Genomic DNA, 22,777 nt, shown 5'->3' with positions numbered 1-22,777 from the left:
TAGTATCTCAGTTCCGAAATCAAAGAAAACAAGTGATCTACGATTCCCGCGATCTAACCTGCCCTTTTCTACCTTTTTCTTACACTATTTCAAATAAAAATTCCTCATTTCTTACAATTAATTTCCATGGATTCCGACAAACCCACTCCTTTCTCCGGTAATCGGCGGGAACATCAACCCTAATTTTTATCTCCAAATTCGTCTGTATTCATGTAATTCAACTTCAATTCCAGGTAAAAAGCGAATCCTAATTTCTATTTTCCTCTGTAATTTCTTCTAAAATTCCTCGTTTTTTTCAGCTTTACTGTTCTTCATTTTCAATTTTTATTCTATTAATTGTTAATTGTTCAATCTATGCTGTGCTATAATTTGATTGTTCTTCTTGTTTGTTGCGGGTTTGTGATTTTATTTGCTGATATTTTTTGCAAATTATTTTTTATTTTTTATATTTTTTTTTATTTTTTTATTTTTTATTTTTTTATTTTTTTTGTGGATAAGCTGTTTTTCTTTTGAATTATGGGGAGTCTGAAATTCTTAATAACTTATTCAATTTGGTTTTGTCTTTTTCAATTTTTAGTGGTTGCTTACTTGGTGAGGATTTAGTTGCCGCGTTACTAGTTTAAATTACAATTACACTATTGATGTGCCTGTTAGTTTCGAATGGAGGGAGTGGTCAGGAGTAGAAATAAAATAACTGATGCGATTAAGCAGAACCAGCAGTTACTATCGTGGTTCGAGGAATGGGATATCATTGAGAGAAAGAGGTTAAGGGTGATGAATGGTGATATAAGAATTGGAGATCCTAGTGGATGCACAAAATGGGTAATGCTTGGACGAAGCTTTCGAAGGCAAAGTTAAGCTAGGAAAGTTTGTGGTGTTATATTGTTATGGGGAGGTTTAACTAAAAGTTGACTAATCTAGTAGGAAAGTTTGTGGAGCTTCACAAAGGCAGTGTATCTATTATGGGTTTAATGGTTAAGGGTGAAAACTTAGAAGAATGTTAAGCTAATCGCTATTTGCAAAGTGGTGATATTTGTTGGTGAGAGTTAATGTGCAGAAGTTATACTATGTAGTATGTACTAGTTGTAAGATTTTAAATAATCTAATGCATTCAGAGAAGTGGAGCTTGTTGTTCTATGGTTTGATTTATAAAGACTACTGTGAACTGTGAAGGAGTAATAAATTAAGGGGCTCTTTCTTTAGTATGCTAAGAATTTGTTGTTGGTATTCTACGAGAGTGTCTAGTTTGATTAAAAAATCATCATGCGGGTTTCTTGTTATCCTATCAGCTTAAAAATGTGCAGTCAGTGCATTTAATTGTTTAAAGATAAGGAATGATAGATCACAAAACCATATTTTAGGGGTTATTATTTGGTTATAAATTGGCAATATGTTGTAAGACATACATGCTCTCACATTTGTAATCCTGCTCATATATGGAGTTTGTGACTCTTATTAGTATCAACTGATACTTTAAGAGTTTGAGTACTAGTGTAAACTATTCTAGGTACTCTATCTCTGCTGTGAAGAGTATAACTCAATTATTACTGTATTTATTTTTAATTTTACTTTGTCAGAGTAATGATATATTATTAAGGACAATGCTGCTCATCATATGATGATTTAAAATTAAGGAAGAAAGTATATGTATATGCTGCTGCTTAGTAGATATGTGGTTCACTTGGGATTGGAAAGTGGAGCTCATAATCTAAAGTCGATCAAGAAGGTAGCTTTATGTTACTTAGCACTTCAGGCTGTGTTAAGATTTTGCTTTGTTTGGATTTGGATCTTTGGAAAGATAAATTTGACTATGTTGTGAACTGCTTTGGGAAGAAGAATGAGTGTGGGAAGTTGCGGACTTGGGGTTGTTAGGCTATAGTGTGGCTTTTTGTGCTTATTTTATTTTATTTTATTTATTTATTTATTTTTTGTTGTGATGATCATGAAATGAGTTTTGCTGTAGAATTTTGTGAGTGAAATTAATTGGAATAGAAAGTTTGGAGTTTTTTTAACTATCAGGGAACTTAAGTTTTATTGTCAAATAATAATATGATTACTGACTAATCTACAATCCTTTATTATGTCTTATTGAGGCCTTATATGATGTATAAGGAGATTATGGATGAAATGGCATGTGGTATTAGTGCTTAGTGCGTTGGCACTTGGCAGAGAATTGGAGTTTTGCATCTATCTGGAGGTATACATGCAGTCACTGTCTGTTCCAATACTAGTCCAGTAGTCCGCCTTTCTTTTGACATTCTTCGGATAAGCTAAGAGCCTAAGAGTGGACTTTATACCTATTGGTAAGGATTATAAAGGTTAGGAAGGATTGCATGTGGGTTTAGCTAAGTAACCTGCATCCAAATTAGAAAGCAAGGGCAATTCATTGTCTCACAGTAATGGTGATCTTATGGCTACTTTCTTTGGACTCTTCAATAATATACTAATCTTGCTTATCAGATTGTTGGACCTGACATGGCACCAAGAGATGTTTACAATTGGACCTCCTCTCCCCCCTCTCCAAGGAATATTCCGTAGAAGCAATTATTTCCATTCCCTGGATAGCTCAGTAGTATATATGTTGAAATCCTACTAGAGTGTGAAATTGTGAATAGTCTATTGTAGCAACTTGTTCTCACTTGAGGACGGAGCATCGGTTTATTTCAGAGAATTATTATATAGGCGCAGGGGGTCTTTTGGGAAGGGGTTAGCCTTGAGGAGCTTCATTTCATGTTCTTATTATAGATTTCATTTGAACTTATCTGAATGGAGAATGAAATAGTGATTTCATTGATGGAAGGCTTATTGTATAGTATTAGAATTTGAATCAAGGATCACAATTGAAGTAAAGCAAATATGGAATAAATTCCAAATTTGCAATAGTGGCATGTATTGCGCTGTATTTGATTAGCTGTAGAGTGTGGCCTGCAATCAGTGCCTTTTGCTACATGCTGGTCCTTATGTTATCTGTTATTTTCTTATCAGACTAACCAGAGATTTGGAACTTCAATTTGTCAGTCAGTTTGATTGGACATGTTGTTGCATGTGAGTAGAGGACTAGAGGTGATAAAAATATGAGCTTGCTCACAAGTTACATGAGCCAGTCAAACCCTGACTAGTGATGTTGATTTGGACTTGGTTCGACTTGAGATCATAATGGGCTGAGTTGTGGCGTAGAATGTGACATTATAATTTGATGAAATTCACTAAAAGTTTGATTTAGGATGTCCAATTCAATGGTCATTACTCGTTACAAGGGTTTTTACATTTACATTATAGGAGAAATTGCCCTAGTTGTCAGGGTGAATAGTAACCGATACAATTGGTGTTCATCATGTTTAATTGTATTATTCCTTCCAATCCCATAATAGTTTGAACACTCTCCTTTACTCTGTCGAGAAAGACCCCACTATTATTTTGATAGATCTCTCTTTCGGTCTTTCCACTACCAAATAGTTTGGGCCCCACTTTCACATTCAATAATCAACCTCAGTATTTTCTATCGCATCTACTTCTACAATAAAGTAATACCCACTATCTCCAATCACATACACTTTTTTATCAGATATTACTACCTCCGTTCCAAATTAGTTGCCACGTTTTGACTTTTGACGCTATTCATAATCTTCACTTTGAATGACATTTGTGAATTATAGATATGAATACGCTTTTTTTTTTACCAAAGATATGAATACATATAGTCATGTTGGATCTTGTCAGTTAGATCCATTCCAATGTGTACTTAATAAAAATTCACTTTCTAGTATTTTTTTTCCAATAGTATAATTAAATATATTTTTGATTGATTGATGCATTGACAAACGTGATAAAAGAAACATGTCAACTAATTTGATACGGCGGAAGTAATTGATAACATCTCAACAACTTATCTCCTAAAATTATGTGCTAAGATAAGTGTTCGAACTATTATGGGATGGCGAGAGTACTAAAAGTTGCAAATAATAATACATAATTGATTCTAAATAGTAAATATTCAGACATGGTTGATTGGGTATGGACACTTGATACTTCATTGTGGACTAAATATAGGAACTTTAAGTGCCCATAGGTTGTATTTCTTAAATAAGACCTTTAGTTTTTTGTGGAGCACAAGGTAGTGCATGAAGAGGATAGCCTACTTTTGTGGTAGATGGATCTAGTTTGACTTGTCTTTAGTCTTTTTGGGTTGGGTATGAAGTAAGCATCTAAGCAAGCATGAGATATATGAGAACTAGTAATATAACTTAAGAATATGCATTAGCTATCTCTTCTTCCTAATACCACCTCCCAAGTTGTAATGGATGGTAATGGAAAAGCATGAAGAAAACACAAGATTGGGGGATGAGATTGTGCATGGAGATAGTAGGGTTGTTTTCCATACTAAATTACACTTTATATTCATTCCTATTATTGCATGGCTACCAGATGTGTGTAGGTGGTATATTGTATATATCTTAAAGCCAGGAGAGGCAAAACTCAAAACGGTAGCATTAGAGTCAGGCTGTTAGCTCATCTTCTTACTATCCCTAACCATGGAAGATTGACTTCTCATCAGAGTAACCAGGGGTTTCATGAGTGACATGTAACATATGATATCTAAGTTGAAAATATCATCTTGTAAAATATGCATGCTAATGTAGCTAACCAACTAATCTTCTCTTTTTTGACTTGTAGCTGTGTCACGTGCTTTAATTAACTTAATAAAGAACGAGAAGGTGCTGCTTGAGCTTCCTGAAACAGATAGTAGAGACAATGAGGGAAGCAGATGTGGGTCAACTTGCAGAATCAATTTCTGGTTCTCGATGCACCAGATCACATTTACAAGCAGCAGCAGTATGGACTGTACAAGATATGCTTATTCTTGTGAATGAAATTGCTGCTGTTGAAGGGGACTGGCAAAATTCTCTGTCAACTCATCAAAAATGGACCATTATATCAGAAACTTGTACTGCACTGGGAGTAGGAAGGAATGCAAACCAGTGCCGCAGAAAGTGGCAGTCCTTGCTTGCTGATTACAATCTTGTCAAGGAATGGAAATTGAACTCTGGGAGTGATTCTTACTGGTCTCTTGGGTGTGATAGGAGAAAAGAAGCTGGTCTTCCTTTGGAATTTGACAAAGACCTGTATAAAGCTATGGAGGATTTCATGAAGGCATCAGATAGAGCAGATACAGACCCAGAATGTGATCCGGATGCGGGAGAGGTTGATGTTCTTGATGCTGAGGAATCCGGTAATATGTTTTTCTATACAAATCACGAATGTAGTTCCTTTGCATAGTGAAAATATTGACATGTGATGCTTTTGCCATTTTAATCTAAGTCGGTTTCCCTTTTGATTTAAATTTGTTTAGTAGTACTCCCTTCTTCCCAGCACTTGCAATAGTTTGACGTTTTGCATTATTCATATAACCTATTTTGACCATTTTTTCCCTTGATATTTAAAAACAAATTATAGTATGATATTCTGTTTATTTTAATGTATATTCCAACATTTTATGATTTTTACTAATAGATAATTAAAGACATTGATGGGTAAAGTTGTGCAAATGTAAGCATGTCAATTAGTGTTGCAAGTAATACGGGACAAAGGGGGTGCCTTTTTTAGATAAGGATATAGCGATTCTGTCCATCTACTTTCCCCTAGCAGCTGACTAATTCAGGTCCTGAACCAACCCTATCTATTGAGATTTGAACTATTATATGACTAGAAATTGAATTTGACCTTATCTGAGTAAAACAATCTAAAACCAGTTAAAATTTTGTCAAGAAAGGCTGTTAGCCACCAGTAAATACCCCAAAATAATGGTCTTGAACATGAGTACTAATTATTTGGAATAAAACTTAGTAATACAAAAGCTGCTTGATTGAATTAGTGTTCTGCTTCCACTTCCCTGCTGAGGAGTGGTCCACATATCTCTGTTCAACCACTCAGGGGCAATTTAGATAGCTTTGGAGGAGGGGGGGGGGGGGGATGGAGTGAAGGGTTATTTTGGTACAACCATGGTAAAGTAGTCATTGCTTTTGATGAGAAGAATGGGTGAGAGGGGACTGAGTTCTAAACACTCTGAGGAGTATACAGCTGACTATACTTCTCGCCTTACTGTCTCCTTGTGTATTGCACCTTGCATAGTATACATACCCAATTGTGAGTGGGACATTTGTGTTGCATTTTGTTGTAGTATACCTAGACTTTGACTTGTGAGGAGATTCTAAGCAGTTAAGGTTTATGCTCACCCAAAGGGGTACTATTGGTTAGAGTCCATCTCTCCAGCCCTTGATTTTATTTGACCCGATCCAAAAGAGTCATATTGTTTGAAACTCTTCCATCAGTTTTCCATGAAAACCTTAGAAGAGTATGTCCTTTCTAGATAACTGCCATTCATCTCTATGTAAGAGTTATGTCACCTGTCAGGCCTCTCAACTATCATGCTCTATTATATCTTGATTCAAAAATTGAGCTTTCTCCGTTTACTATTGTTTGCTTTAGGTCCAAAACCCAAAAAGCGAAGGCGTCGGTCAATCCCTAAAAAACGGTTATCTGAAGGGAGGAAACAGCCTGTAACAGAGGTAGAGCATGTGATTCCAGAGCCTCCTGTTGCTGAAGACATGGAGCAAATCCTGGCTGCGAAACTCATGGAGAACACAGAGCTGATCCATGCCATACTTGCAGGAAATGTTACTGAAAATGTTGACGAGGACTTGACCAGTGTAAGAAATGAGGAGTCCCTGAAGACTGAAAATGTTAGACGTAAAGCTGACAAGCTTGTTGAGTGCCTCGGAGATCTTGCCAAAAATCTGGAACACCTTTGTGGTGCAGTGGAGAAAGGTTAACAAGGTACCTCTGACCTCTATAGCAGTTTAGCGCTAACTGACTAATTTTATAGGTATAGACTTAAGTGACCATGTCAATTTTTGTTGATGATGGTAAATCAATTTTGTTGCTGAGAGTTACTATAGTTAGTATTCAATGCTGTATGGATTTTTGTCTATTTATGGAAATGCAGGGCTGCCCAATTCATCTCGGAGATGGTCGGTAATTTTTTATTTTTATTTAGGTACATGTATAGACTATATAGAGTACATTGAGGATGAAAAGTTTAAAATATGAGATGTTTTGGGAAGTTTGGGAAAGAAGGGGGTATTTCGAGGAACAACCTCTTAGATTAGGGTTTTTGTCAAGCCATGGAATTTCTTATCACAATGAAAAGAAAGGCATTTATTTTTTGGCTTTGGAAATTCATCAGCCATCCACAACATGGGAATGGCTGATGGCTTGATAGCTGATAGATTTCAACTATCATCAAACTTGGATAACAACATAGAAGTAATAATATGTGTGGATTATCATTTTACCAATGGTTTGTAAGCTATTTGATGGTAAAACCTCACAATTTTTACTATTGGCATGGTAATATCTCGCCTTATGGTGCCATGGCGGGTAATTAGAAAGGGCAATCTAAAAGATTTATGTATCTTGTACAAACGAACAATGTATAACTAATTAAGATTTTTGTCTATTTATGGAAATGCAGGGCTGCCCAATTCATCTCGGAGATGGTCGGTAATTTTTTATTTTTATTTAGGTACATGTATAGACTATATAGAGTACATTGAGGATGAAAAGTTTAAAATATGAGATGTTTTGGGAAGTTTGGGAAAGAAGGGGGTATTTCGAGGAACAGCCTCTTAGATTAGGGTTTTTGTCAAGCCATGGAATTTCTTATCACAATGAAAAGAAAGGCATTTATTTTTTGGCTTTGGAAATTCATCAGCCATCCACAACATGGGAATGGCTGATGGCTTGATAGCTGATAGATTTCAACTATCATCAAACTTGGATAACAACATAGAAGTAATAATATGTGTGGATTATCATTTTACCAATGGTTTGTAAGCTATTTGATGGTAAAACCTCGCAATTTTTACTATTGGCATGGTAATATCTCGCCTTATGGTGCCATGGCGGGTAATTAGAAAGGGCAATCTAAAAGATTTATGTATCTTGTACAAACGAACAATGTATAACTAATTAAGATAGTATACAAATGAACAATGTCAACTATTTTAATTGAATTGGTTTAAAGTTTTGAGAATGAGACTTAATACCTGATTTATTTAAACTAAAAGGGATACATAAATACAATATGTTTTGATTAGTAATCTGCCAAATCAATCAAGGAATGATAAAAATTAAAAATCAAGAAAAGAAATTAAGCAAAAATATAAATAAAGTCGACTCTGCTGGGGATCGAACCCAGAATCTCTGGTTTCGTAGACCAGCGCCTTATCCATTGGGCCACAGAGTCACGTTGTTGGTTGTATATTCATATTAGCTATTTTAAAGTAATTTTTTGTGGCTTTATTGGACCCAATTTGTGATTTAGTCTTTCTTCTTGTTATGGGAACTTGTATTGCCTAAAAAAGGTAGGATGAGGATTGTAAGATGATTAACTCTCAATAAGCATCCACGTAATTGATCGTAATTGAGAAAAAAAAAATGGGTTAATTGATAAATATATTAAGATAATTAAAGTTAATTTCGCTGAATATAAGACGTAGTGGATAGAGTTTTTAGTTAAAACCTATTTGAAAGCCGTAATTGATTGAATGAACCAAACCATGTGCAGTTATTATCAAATAAAAATGCCAAGGATAGAATTTACATGAATAGGATAATTGTTGAAAAATTACATACAATAAGTTTTTGTTGCCTTAACAATATTACATTTCACAAAAACAGAACTCATTTGATATGTATATTATCCACACAAAAAAAAAATATTGCAAACTAGGGTGAAACATGAATTTGTTGTGAACACTCAGGAGATTATCATTCAAGATAGTACAATTGCCTTGCTTAATATCCAGAGAACTAGTGACATTTCAAATGCAAATAAAGTGTGAAGCATTCCACGATCAAGCGCGAATCCGAATAATGTAATCCCACCATTGTTATGCTGCAAGTATGTCACTACACAAAAGAAAATCAACATTAACCCGTATTAGACCCAAAAAAAATCCTACAGTCACATAAGCTTAAAATAACGGAACACATTTATTTTTTAAACGCATAGTGAAACTTCTAAATGCTAATGGCATTAGCGGCTCTATATTTAAACTAGCTACTAAAGCCAATAGTGGTTCTTCTTGCAAAATATTAAGATTTCCTCATTTAATTACCTAAAGCTTGTCTAGTTTGGAAGGCATGTTGATCATTTGAGTCTTTGACAACAGCTTCGTCTAACGAGGACTGATCGAAATCATCCGAGCTTCGACTCGAGGAGTTCTTACCTTTGTTATGGTTTGTACTATCAAAGCAACTAGTCATAAGCATGTGCCATCTTGTAGCAACCGAAACAATGCCTTGAGCTCTATGTGTTATTCTTGCTGCTCCCATCAAACATAAGAAAAATCCACTCAATTGCTTTGCTGAACATACCTACAATTCAAGCACAAAATTTTTTATACACATGAATTAGACACTAGTCCATTTGTACATTTGTAGTTATAAAAATAAATGGACATAACCCTTCGCTTAGATTTCTGCTTATATTTCGATGTTTTGGTAACGAATGTGTATGTAACAACTAGTTATTCTCACGACCTTACTTGAACAGGATCTGTTCTATAGGTTCGTACCTCTGTATCCTTGAGTTCTAAGGTAACAACTAGTTATTCTCTACCATATAAGTATGTTACATTAATTTCAGTCGTGTTCTGTTTTTACCTACATTTTTCTTAGGCATTTTCATGGCTAAATCGATTATTAAACACGCCTACATACACGAGTTTTAAACTTTTTGTAACGAATTAATGTGTTCATTGTAGAGGCTGATGTAAGGAGTACGAGTACTTACCACAAGATCACCCGAATTCAAGAAATTCTTGTCGGACTTGGAGGCTAAAACCAGCAAAAGTGCACCCAATTGACTAACTGTGATGGTAACCATGCACCCAACAATGAAGAACCAAAATCTGTGGCTTGTAACATAGAATTGATCTCTAATTCTACGATGTTCTAAGTATATAGCACATGGCTCGGACCCTGAACCCTCGAACATATGTCTTAGGCCTTCGAGCCTAAGTATTTGGAGCTCACAGATTAGCCGAAACAGGACACATACAAGCAAGAAAACACCGGTCCTATACACCCATGACATGAAACTTGATATAAACATGATTGTGTTGATTGGTAAAACATCAATAACAGGAAATGAAACAACAACAGCTGAGAAGAAGAGAATTTTATGCACAAATTCGACGATAAAAGAAGGGAGTAGGATGAAAGCAAGGCTTTTGAAGGCTTTATCTACTTGATACTTATAACCAAGTTGAACATCTAAGGAATCATCATTTAGACCATCAAGAAATAAGAGTTGCTTAAGGCCATATTCCTTGAAAAATCGATATAATGTTAAGAACCCGATAAAGGCTAGGCCGGATTCAGGGAGTTGTACTAGTTTGTTGAATGAAAGAGGCTTATCAGGAGAGGAAGAAGATGGAATTTTAATGGATATAGTGGTTAAGATTGGAATGATTATCGCGAGGATAACAAAGGTGAGGTATGATATGTTTTTGCCTAGGGAGGAAGAGAGATCAAGTGCACACCATTTCAAGCATCTTCGAAAGTGGCGAAGCTCATCATGCATAGATGAATCGGATCTTTCATTAGACTTTTGCAAGAGTAGGGGAATATGGGGTTGCTCTTCAATGGTTACTCCTTCAAATTCATTGGTCGTAGACTGATCATTTGATCTGTGGTTTTGGAGGGAAACAACGACACTATTAAAACTGCTCGATAATTGACCATAGAAGATATTTTTCATCATTGGATTTATCATAAGTTTGTGAGTTTTGAGAATTCGAAAGTTGTAGTTCCTATAAGAATATGAATCTCTTACGACTACATGTAACACGATCTTGTAAAAGTCAAAAAGAACATAGTCTTATTCAGTTTCATATAGTAATTGTGATTTGTAAACAACTTTCAATAGTACTAGGATAGTAGGGATGCCTTTATAATTTTTACACATTAAAGATGAACTTAAGTGTGACAATAATTATGGGAATCAGATGAAAGTTGAGTCAGTTGACCCAATGGATCGACATGAAAATGAAAGCAACAAGACTATTATATAAAGAAGTTTTTAAAATTAATTATCTACACGAGAAAATTAATTAAGGGTTCACATGTGAGTTTTTATTTTATTTATTTTATTTTTTATTTGTTTATTTTCCTACCACAAAACATGGATTTCATTTCTTGTGACTTGTGGTCACTACATCGGGCCTAGTTGAGAGAAGGTGGAGGGTATTTAAGGGCAAGGGCTACATCAAACTAACTAAATTAAACATTAGCCCATATAGAGTAGGCCAATGTTACAAAATCGGGCTAGGATATCAAATGTGGCTTTTATTTTATTTTATTTTATTTTGATGATAGGTAAGATAAGAATTGTGAAATCCGATCTAATCAGTTTAGATCATATCAGATAGTAGTTTACACTAAGTCATTGTGTCTAGGGTTGTACACCGGTCCAAAACCGGACTGGACCTGACCCGGACCTGAATGGACCGAGACCTGAATTCTTGATTTTAAGGACCGGAGACCGGACCTGAATCAACAGGTCCGGTTCCGGTCAAGACCTGAAAAATCAGGTCCGGTCCGGGTTTGGACCTGAATAGACCTGATTAGGTTTTTTTTTTGAATTTTTTAAATAATATGAAAGTGCTGACTTGTTTAGACCTATTATTAAACATGGGCACGGGTCGTGCCGGCACGCGGGCGGGCCCGGCACGACTCCGGCACGGCACGGCACGGCGGCCCACCTGTGGGCCGTGGGCCGTGCCGTGAACAAATGTGTGGGATTTGGCACGGGCACGGCACGTGGCACGCCGGGCGGCACGGTGGCCGGCACGTGGGCCGGCACGCTGGCACGACCCGGCGGCACGGCACGTGGCACGGCCGGGCACGGCACGGCACGAGCCCGCAAGGCACGACCCGGCACGGCACGGCCCGTGCCATTTACCGTTGGAAAACTAGCCGTTTATGGCCGTTTTCCAACAGCTATAAACGGCTAGTTTTCCACCCCTTTTCCCACCCAAATTCCCTATAAATACCTCATATTTTCCTCCAAAATTTTCACAATTCATCAACTCATCTCTTCTCTCTTATTCTCTAATTTTCTTACTCCCAAATTCTCAATTCTCAAATTCCTACAAATCCTACAATCTTGCTCTCTTTTGTGAAAAAAAAAAAAAAAAAATTCCTACTCTCTTATAAATTTTACATTTTTACTATTATTACCTTTATTAGTCTACTACCAAAAAAAAATTGTTATATTTACATTCGGGAAATTATAAATTCGGGAAATTATAAGTTCGGGAAATTATAAATTTGGGAAAGCATTGAAGCGTCATTGTAAGATCTAACTCAACTTTATTTTAATTTTTTATTGTTAGTTGTTAATCTTGTTATTATTATTATTATTATTATTATTACTATTATTATTATTATTATTATTATTATTATTATTATATTCTTGGAAGTTGGAACTACTTAATTATATAAAAACTACTTTCTATTTTAATTGTGGGTTATTTGGATTGTTGAAATCTGTCTAAGGCGGGACTTGGGCTCTGGACAACGTCGCTCCTAACCTCTCCTACCTGGGATCGCATTGATCCAAGTAATCTACTATTATTATAATTATTTTTAAAAATTTAATTTATATAAAAACTACTTACTAATTCTTATTGTTATTGTTATTATTATTGTTGTGAATTGTTATTATTATTGTTGTGAATTGTTATTATTATTGTTATTGTTACTTTGTTATTGTTATTGTTATTTGTATTATTATTATTATTGTTACTTTTATTGTTATTATTATTGTTATTTGTATTATTATTATTATTGTTATTGTTACTTTTATTGTTATTATTATTAATTAATCATGGCATCAAACCCGAACGCTTCCTCCTCCTCTAGAAAAGCCAAGTCAAAACGTAGGGAATCACCAAATCCAAACACTTCAATGCCTATGCCCCCCCTAACATGCCCTTTCCCTCCCCTAACATGCCCTTTCCAAACACTTTCACCCCTTTCTTTCATCCCCAAAACACGGGAGGGCAAGAAAAAATGGATGATATGGCTCCTTGGACCCAATTTCAACAAAGCCAATTTCAACAACATGAATTTCCTTTTCCTCCTCCTTCCCAAGGTAGCCAAACACAAGCCTCCGGGTCGAGTGAACCATCCACCCAAATGCCCAACACCCAAAATCCTAACATATTAGAGTGGTGTACCGAAGAGGATTTTGCTCAAACCAAAAGAAAGAGTGAAGTTTGGTCACATTATCAATTAAGTAAAAATGGACAAAAGGCCAAGTGTCGGACTTGTGGTAAATTTTTCTCGGCCGATACCAAGGGAGGGACGGGAAACCTTAATAGACATACAAAAAAATGTGGTGGACCATCTAGTGATCCAACCCAACCCAAAATTTCTCAATTCCATCCACAAGGCTTCATTTACGATTACGAGAGAGATAAGGATGAACTTGGGAGAATGATTGTACATGCGGAACAACCTTTTCTTTTCGCCGAAAATGATGCCTTCAACAACTATGTTAACCGAGCACTACAACCAAAACACAAAAAAATCTCCCGAAAAACCGTTCGATCTGCTGCCATGAAGAGTTATCTAGAGTACAAATTGAAATTAGTAAATGAATTAGCTAATCTTCCTATTAGAGTTTCTTTAACCGCCGATGCATGGGATGGTGGTTACGGACTCCACTATTTATGTGTTACTTGTCATTGGTTAGATAATGAGTGGATGTTACAAAAACGCATCATTCATTTCAAAATGCTTGAATACCCTCATACCGGTCTTAACATTTCACATCATTTAATGGAAGCCATTGATGCATATAGTCTTAGGGATAAAATCATGTCAATGACTTTCGATAATGCAACTTCTATGACATATAGTGCGAATTTGGTCAAAAACCAATTGACCGATGTTATATTAGATGGAGATGCACTTCATGTTAGATGCATTTGTCATGTTCTTAACTTGTGTGTGAAGGATGGAACACAAGCAATTGGTCCATTTTATCACAAAATAAGGAATGTTATTATGTCTATTAATAGCTCTAACATGAGATATCAAGAATGGAAAGGTTTTTGCAGGCAACAACGGATAAAAACCATAAAAATAGCACCAGATTGTCCAACTAGGTGGAACTCCACCTATGAAATGTTGAGTCGGGCAATCGAGTACAAGGTTCATTTAACACTTTTTTATAATATGAAATTTCCACAAAATGCTTTGCTAGAAGATGATTGGGTTAATTGTGAAAAATATATGCAGTTTTTACAATTACTATATGGTATGACACATTGTTTTTCTTCTGTATATAATCCTTGTTCTCATTCTTTTCTTAGTAATGCATGTTTACTTGCACAACTTTTTGCGGAACACCGATCTCAACATGTTTATCGTGGATATCTTCCATCCATGGAGGAAAAATGGCGTAAATATTACACCGACATTCCTATGATTTATATTTTTGCTTCTATTTTAGATCCTAGGCAAAAATATGATGGCACCTTTTTATTAATTGATATTTATTATAGTAACATGAATTTTGAAGATGATGTTGAAGCTTTTAAAAGGAAGGTGACAAATGATTTTTTTTCTTTATATAGAGTTTATGAAAGTAAATATGGAACCGTGTCTCGATTTTCCCCTTCTCAAACATCCAAAAATGTAAGTAAACGGGCCAAAGGTTTATTTGCACAAGCTGCTAACATGATGTCCAAGTTTTCAGGTACGGAATCATCATCAAGTAAGAGAACACAAAGCGATGTTTCGGAGTTGCAAATGTACTTAAGTTACGACTTCATGAAAGGCATGGACGATGAAGAGAAGTTTGGCCTCGACATCCTCGATTGGTGGAAATCACAAACCGTGAAACATCCAATTTTGTCGGCAATGGCTCGTGATATTTTTGCAATCCAAGTCTCCTCCATTGCCTCCGAAAGAGCTTTTAGTGCGCCGGGACGAGTTTTAGACAATAGAAGAACAAGAATAAAACCCGAAACACTTGAAATGTGTGTTTGCTTCAAGGATTGGTTGGATGCCGAAACTCGTTCTCAAGATCGTACTTATGCACAAAACGACGACGATGAAGGAACGTCGACTTCTTTTAGTTCTCATACTTCTCAATCAACTCAATTGGCGGATGAACTTGAACCTCTAGAAGACGAAGGCGAAGACGAAGACGACCAATAATAATTACATGATTACATATTTACATTATACACTATTGTATTCTTTTTGTATTATCGAACTTCGTATTCCGTATAATAAATGAAGTTATTCATTATTCATACACTATTGTACGATTTTTAATTATCATTACTTATTTTCTATTATTGAATTATCGTACATTCGTACCGGCTACCGTCATATAATAAAATAAGTTATTCTTCAATTTTTTGTGTTTTCGGATTATCGCACTGGTATTTTTTTTTATTATATGCATTGTTGTTTTTTTGCTAAATTAATAAAATTGTTTTTATTTGTTTAAATAAACTTAAACATAATTATTAATTAGATAAATAATTTATATAACCTAAATTAAAATAAAGTTGTTCAAAAAATGAAAACAAAATATATTAACATTAACATTTAACATAAACATAAATTAATCACATATATTAAGTTGTACTAAAAAAAATATATATTGTTTAATTCGTTTTTTTTTCATTTATTAAAAAAAAATAAAAAAATAAAAGACTGGCACGGTTTGGCCCCCGGCCGGGCACGACACGGCCCGAAAGGCACGTGGGCTGTGCCGTGCCGTGGGCTGGGGTGTGCCAAATTCAGGCACGGCCCGCCGCAGAGCCGGCACGGCACGGCCCCCACCCCGGCACGGCCAGGCACGACCCGTGCCCATGTTTACCTATTATGGACCTGATTGGACCTGTTATGGACCTGTTTGAACCTGTTTATGGACCTATTTAATCTTATTAAATATAAAAAAGTAGTTTTACCGGTTTCAGGTCCGCACCTGAAATTTCCGGGTTTTACCCGGACCGGACCTGAAACCCGGAATCCTTGAATTTCAAGGACCGGGACCGGACCTGAATCCACAGGTCCGGATCAGGTCCAGTCCCAACAGGTCCGGTTCAGGTCGGTTTTCAGGTCCGGACCAGTTTTTGTACACCCCTAATTGTATCCATACAAATCAAATGTGCAAACCTATTTTTTCAAGTCATTTTGATTTTTGTCGGATTGTATTTAAACGGACAATTTTTAGACAATTCTAGGTAAAGAGAATTGCCTGGTCGGACTAGAACCTCGCATGGGTTGACATGACTAAATTATCACGCTAAATCTTTTAGGAGTTGAGGAAGAGGGGAGGGGGGGATAAGGGACCTCCACTCTCAAAGTGGAGATTTACATGCACCCTAAAGTAGGTGCACCTAAAAATAATTTTTTTTGCTCATTTGGAGAAAATGAAATAAGAAAAATGAAAATAAAATATTTAAATGAGAATGTTTCACACAAGGAACTTCTAAAAAAGCAAAATAAAACTAAAAAAATTATGGAAACACATACACCTTTAAGTGTTCGTGGAGAAAGACTATAAATGATTACCTCACTATAATCTTCTATATAATACATGATTATTAAAATGATCAATGCTAATTAATCAAGACTAAGATGAAAAACTTACCAACCAACAAGATCATAACAGCAACAACTATCATATAATCTAAACTATTAATTATAAAGCCGGCCTAAACAGCTAATAATATGCTAAATAGCAAGAACAACATACAACGAACAACATATCCAAGTTCAATAACCAATTCTAAATTCCAAGGTCAATTCTTAGCACTATTTCATCTATACCTTTAAACCCATTTCTAGTTTCTTTTTCTCTTCTTCATCCAAATGTTCAAAACTCCACAAAATTATAGTACATAGTTGTAACAAGCTCGAAAAACAATAATGTTAGCCTACCATAAGACCATTTGGCTAAACAATGTTGTTTTTCTTCTTTGGGTGATGGTAATCTTACAAGTTGAGGCAGCTAATGATGCCGAAATCCTCCTCAAGTTCAAGCAATCCCTCTTGAACACCGATGCCCTAAGCACTTGGGAGACGTCGAATGTCCAACCTTGTACAAACAACACAAGGAATTGGGTAGGCGTTATATGTAATAGAGGTTCGTTATTTGGTTTACAACTTGAGAATATGAAATTAAAGGGGACTATTGATATTGACACACTAGCTCAATTGTCAACTTTAAGGACTATTAGTGTTATGAATAATAGTTTGGACGGTCCATTTCCGGCGATAAACAAGCTAGGAAGGCTTAGATCGGTGTTTTTCTCGTACAATAATTTCTCAGGCGAAATTCATGATGATGCATTTGAACATATGGCCGTGTTGAAGAAGGTGCATTTGGCTAATAACTCGTTTACAGGAAATGTGCCTAAGTCTTTGGCTAATTTGGCTATGTTATTAGAGGTGACTTTAGAGAATAATCAATTTTATGGGCATGTTCCAAATTTTAAGTCCTCTGAATTGAAGGTGTTTAATATATCAAACAACTATTTTGATGGTCAAGTTCCTCCTTTTTTGGCTCACATGAATACTTCTACATATTTGGGTTAGTAATCTTCTCTTTTTACTTTTGGTTATGTTTTAGTTCTTGCAATATATTAAAGCTTATAATAATAAGCAACGTAATTTAAGGGTTCATCTCTTTAACTTACTTTAATGACTTATTTATGGGTTCAATATGCTCTCTAATTTTGATGATTTGTTTAGTATACTAGTGATAAAAAAATGATGAGTTTTATGTGAGATTGGGGAGAGGGATTTATGATAATGCCCATGATACAAATTTTCATATCAAAAACATAAATTTTTGGGGAAAAAAAAAAGAATTGGGGATAAAGGTATTATTTTTTCCAAATTTTAAAAGGATGATACATGACTTTTTTTTACACAAGTTTATTGTCTTATGATCATTTAGCGATGGGTGGTTAGCGATCTAGCTATGAAATTATCAATGTTGAACTTTTCATTACGTCTCTCAATATAGTTCCATACTTGAGAGAGTAAGGAATAACTCAAGTGGTTAGAGTTTTCCTCCTAATTTCAGGTTATCTTAGGATCGATTCTCACCCCACCCTTGTGGCTCTCTAAACACCTAAAAATATATAGTTCCATACTTTCATATTTAGTGGTGAGAGCAAATAAAATCTTGAAGTTTATATATTTTTGCCAAAAATAACTATTATAACAAACATTTCTAAGGTCGTGTGCTAGCTAGACTAAGTAGTCCGTAGGTAGTGTTTTTAATAAGCAGCCTTTTAAATTAAGACATATAAAAAAAATAAAAAAAATAAAAAAAACCACACACACACACAAATTTTATTACCCTTATTTATTTACTGTCCTATGTCCTTAGCAACAATTTTACTTCTGATACTTTCACATACAAATTTTCACGGTGTTTCCCTTGAAAAAAAACACGGCGTTTCTACTAATATAAAAATGTCATTATACGGAGTATTATATTGTTCAAATAGTAACCCGGCGTATTTTTTTTTTTTTAGATAGAATTGAATGTCGATTTTAAAAGGGTATCTAATAATCATCTTAAACAACTGATTATGATACATATCACTAATGGTATATGATGCAAAATAAATTAGTAGTTGTGGGCACGTTTAGACATCAAATAATGTATTGCCCATGTCAAACACTTGACCAACTTATTTGCGCACCTCAACGTTCATATGCTTATGACAACAAATTAAGGGACACGTACCAAAAATTAATTTGATTTTATTTAAGTTGCTTTCAAATTGGTTCATTTTCATTTCACGTAGGCCGTCTCCTTATTAATGCAAACTTATTCTTTCATTTATTCATTTTTAATTATAATTTCATTTAAGTATTTTGCTTTCAATAATTGAAAGATCTTGACTAAGATATATTCTAGGAATCTAGCTATATGGTCAATAATTAAAAAAAAAAAAAAACTGCCAATTTTCATGCACTCCATCAAGTTTTTGACTTTGTCTAAATGAATTAGAATGGGAGATCTTTAACTCTTTTTAACTTGGTAATTTACTACATCAAATAATATAATTGTATTGTTTAGAGTTAAAAGAATTAATTATCTAAAAAAAAATGACCATAAAAATTAGGAAAATTTGTGAGAAACAACCTTTTAAGTTTAACATTTTGCGAGAAACTACCTTTTAAATTATTTTTTTGTCGGAAACTACCAATTATAAATTTTTTTTTGTGAAAGACTACCACTCAATATTTTCCGGCATTGACTATCTATTTTTGTGAAAGACTACCACTCAATATTTTCCGGCCATTGACTATCTATTCCAGCGTTGACTTGCACACGTGACTAATAAATTCCCTATTTTCCCCAATTTTATTATCGAATTCCCTCCCTTTTGTCACCCTTCATCAGCTCCAATTCCCCAATTTTATTTTCCCCAACCGATTCAATTCAAGTAGATCGGGTTTTTTTTCCCCCAAATTCTGAAATTTTACAGTTTTTTACCAAATATTCAGCTATCATGTCTCATGGGAACAAAATTAGATGCGGATGTGGAATTCCCGTTGCGAATAGGACACCATGTAGAAGATTTTTATCATGTAAATTTGGTGCCAAGATAAATGGACAAAACAATCTGAACTTGGAATGGTTTTTTGTTAGTGTTGTTATATTCGTTGTTATTAGTGCTACTGTTATTAAAATCATAGCTTAGTGTGATGCTATCTTAGCTTAGCTATTGTAGTTGGTAAGAAAACAATTACCATGTGCGGTGATGGATTGGTATGTAATATCTATCAATTATTTGGGATAAATATATAAGTTAAGTTTATGTTTATGCTATGATTTTGGATGGTGTTCCTAATTTTTGGCTTGGGAAATGCAAGATGGTTGAGAGGAATTATCAAAAGGGGGCAAATTCGTTAATAGAATTGGGGAAAATAGGGATTTTATTAGTCACGTGACTTGCACGTGCAAGTCAACGTCGGAATAGATAGTCAATGGCCGGAAAATATTGAGTGGTAGTCTTTCACAAAAAAAAATTATAATTGGTAGTTTCTAACAAAAAATAATTTAAAAGATAGTTTCTCGCAAAATGTTAAACTTAAAAGGTTGTTTCTCGCAAATTTTCCTAAAAATTAATGAGAAACAAAGGTAAAAATTTTCTCATCCTAGTGTTCGGACAATTGTTACATGTATTAATACCATTCTTAGTCCTTACTGATAGACCAGGGCACATATTCTTCCATATTATATGTGGATTTCTGACACGTTATTACGAAATGTCTTTGTATAAGTAAATAATTATGTTTTAATTCATTATTATGAGGATTGAGACGATGTGACAATTGACAACTAATCCTAACAAATTGAGGTAGAAGTTTGTATTTAATTTCCTTGTATTTGATATGACAAAACAGGAAATCCAGGCTTGTGTGGGAGTCCATTACCAGCATGTAAACCTTCAATACACAAGAACTCTTTATCCATGGTGTTAATCATTGTGATAACCGTTGCACTATTGTTGTTCATGACCGGGGTATTCATAGTACTAACCAAGTACCGGGGCACAAACACCGGCAAGCAAATCACTGCAAGGGATGTAGAGATGCTACCACATGAGAAAGCCAAGCTAAAGCAAGGCGGGAACGATTTGTACCCAAACAACCAAGCAAGGGCTCTAGAGAGGCCAACAAGTTACAAGAAAAGTGACAATGGAAAGCTTTGTTTCTTAAGAAATGATAGGCAAAAGTTTGAGATGCAAGACTTACTTAAGGCCTCAGCTGAAGTTTTAGGGAGTGGAAGTTTTGGATCATCTTATAAGGCAGCAATTATAGGTGGACCAACTTTTGTGGTTAAGAGGTTTAGGCAAATGAATAATGTTGGAAAAGAAGAGTTTCAAGAGTTGATTAAGAAGCTTGGAAGATTAAGACACCCTAATTTGCTTCCTTTAGTTGCTTTCTTTCATAAAAGGGATGAGAAGCTTATTATTTCTGATTTTGTGGAGAATGGTAGCTTGGCTAGTCATCTTCATGGTAAGTTCTCCTAATTAATGTTGCTTTAATTTCTTTCATGTTCTTTTTACACATCCTAGTTGAATCTTTTTGGTTATATAATTTGTGTTTAGCTTAAAACGGCATATTTATGTGTCATGACATGCCAGTATGTATAGCTTAATTATGAATTGTGACGTGCATATATAATGGGCCCTAATTGCATTATTGCATTTAAAGGCCGATTCATTAATCTATACATATAAGACAACTCTTGTCAAAATTATATCATAAATCGATCAAGTCACCGCGTAGATTATCCCAAATTTCATAAAATGTTACACTTGGACCATTCATAAATCTTATACAAGACTTATTGATTTAATTCAAGAATCATGAGCATATCTAGTGCAAGTTATATAGATTGGAATAATGCCTAAGAAAGGTTCTTAAATTGTTATTCATATTTTACAATGTACATTAAATACACATGTATTCATATATTACCATCTATTATGTAGGAAAGCGTACTCCGGATCAACCAGGACTAAGGTGGTCTACAAGGTTAAAGATTATCAAGGGAGTAGCAAGAGGCTTAGCATACCTCTACAGGGAGCTAGCCGAACTCGCCTTACCACACGGACACCTTAAATCATCCAATGTACTCCTCGATGACAAATTCGAACCCTTGTTATCGGACTATGCATTCACACCATTGATCAACAAAGAACACGGTGAACAAGTCATGGCCGCGTACAAGTCACCAGAGTTCACCCAAAACAACACCATAACCAAAAAAACCGACGTTTGGTGTCTTGGAATACTTATACTAGAAATCTTAACAGGGAAGTTCCCAGCAAATTATCTTAAGCACGGAAAAGGTGGGAACGACGAATTAGCCACTTGGGTTGATTCCGTTATTAAGGAAGAATGGTCCAGTGAAATGTTCGATATGGAAATGAGAGCATCAAGAAGTTGTAAGGGTGAAATGTTGAAGTTGTTGAAGATTGGAATGTGGTGTTGTGAATGGAATGAAGAGAAAAGATGGAGTTTAAGAGATGCAGTCGAAAAAATCGAGGAATTAAAAGATATGGATAATGATGATTTAGCTGATTTTCCTAGTGGAAGATCATTCTCTTCTGAAAGTTCATATTCAAGAATAGCTTCAATAACAACTGAAGAAGTTGTTTGATTTAGGGACTAACAATAATCATGGAATACGTACGTGTAGTAGTAATCCCGTGGTTTGGATTTAACACTCACGTGACAACTGAATCCGGACAAAGGGATCGAGTATACTTGAAATTTGAGGTAGCAGTTTTATATTCAAAAATTCATGTTAGTTTTGCAGCATACTTGAATAGTTGGATGTAAAACAAAAGGTGAGAAATTTATTGTACCTTATTTTTTATTTTTGCTGTTTCTAATTATCCATTTAATTGTTAATTTTACTTTAAAGCTTTAAATTCCTTTCTTCTAATTAGGCTGAGGTTTGAAATAGAGGTATCAATTACAGAGTATTTGTACTAGAACATGATACATACAGCTAGTTTTATTAAAAATATATATATACTGTAGGGAATTTTTATTTGTTACTTCTGTAAATCATTATGGCTTTTTAATGAGTTTATATTTACATAAAGCAGTATATTTTATTTAGATTAATTCCATCTCT

General features: G+C 34.9%; 3 protein-coding genes and 1 non-coding gene across 6 annotated transcripts; 2 read left to right on the top strand and 2 right to left on the bottom strand.

The window, feature by feature from the left end:
• Window positions 1-3: 3 nt before the first annotated feature.
• Window positions 4-8,231, top strand: LOC110696275. 2 transcript variants are annotated; one of them, XM_021873557.1, is made up of 4 exons: window positions 4-233; window positions 4,675-5,230; window positions 6,487-6,834; window positions 7,004-8,231. In XM_021873557.1, the coding sequence occupies exons 2-3, from the start codon at window positions 4,753-4,755 to the stop codon at window positions 6,828-6,830; spliced, it is 822 nt and encodes a 273-aa protein (XP_021729249.1). In that variant the 5' UTR covers window positions 4-233; window positions 4,675-4,752; the 3' UTR covers window positions 6,831-6,834; window positions 7,004-8,231. The 2 variants fall into 2 exon arrangements, with proteins under 2 accessions (XP_021729249.1, XP_021729248.1); XM_021873556.1 differs by having other exon boundaries at window positions 6,487-8,231.
• A 1-nt stretch (window position 8,232) lies between these two features.
• On the bottom strand, window positions 8,233-8,305 carry TRNAR-ACG. Its single transcript has one exon. It is a non-coding gene; the product is annotated as a tRNA-Arg (tRNA).
• A 305-nt stretch (window positions 8,306-8,610) lies between these two features.
• LOC110696320 lies at window positions 8,611-10,945 on the bottom strand. Of its 2 annotated transcripts, none has more exons than XM_021873612.1 (3): window positions 9,857-10,945; window positions 9,180-9,438; window positions 8,611-8,970 (listed from the first exon to the last, which is right to left on the bottom strand). In XM_021873612.1, the coding sequence occupies exons 1-3, from the start codon at window positions 10,838-10,840 to the stop codon at window positions 8,834-8,836; spliced, it is 1,380 nt and encodes a 459-aa protein (XP_021729304.1). In that variant the 5' UTR covers window positions 10,841-10,945; the 3' UTR covers window positions 8,611-8,833. The 2 variants fall into 2 exon arrangements, with proteins under 2 accessions (XP_021729304.1, XP_021729305.1); XM_021873613.1 differs by having other exon boundaries at window positions 9,291-9,438.
• Window positions 10,946-16,856: 5,911 nt separating this feature from the next.
• Window positions 16,857-22,671, top strand: LOC110696319 (pollen receptor-like kinase 4). The gene is made up of 3 exons (XM_021873611.1): window positions 16,857-17,689; window positions 20,530-21,144; window positions 21,624-22,671. Exons 1-3 carry the CDS (start codon window positions 17,026-17,028, stop codon window positions 22,292-22,294), a joined length of 1,950 nt encoding a protein of 649 aa, XP_021729303.1. The 5' UTR covers window positions 16,857-17,025; the 3' UTR covers window positions 22,295-22,671.
• The last annotated feature ends 106 nt before the right edge of the window (window positions 22,672-22,777 follow it).

Source organism: Chenopodium quinoa, unplaced genomic scaffold (assembly GCF_001683475.1).
Source record: "Chenopodium quinoa cultivar QQ74 unplaced genomic scaffold, ASM168347v1, whole genome shotgun sequence".
NCBI classification, from domain to species: Eukaryota; Viridiplantae; Streptophyta; class Magnoliopsida; order Caryophyllales; family Amaranthaceae; genus Chenopodium; species Chenopodium quinoa.
Note: the sequence above shows the minus strand (reverse complement) of the source record. Positions and strands in the feature narration are given on the sequence as shown.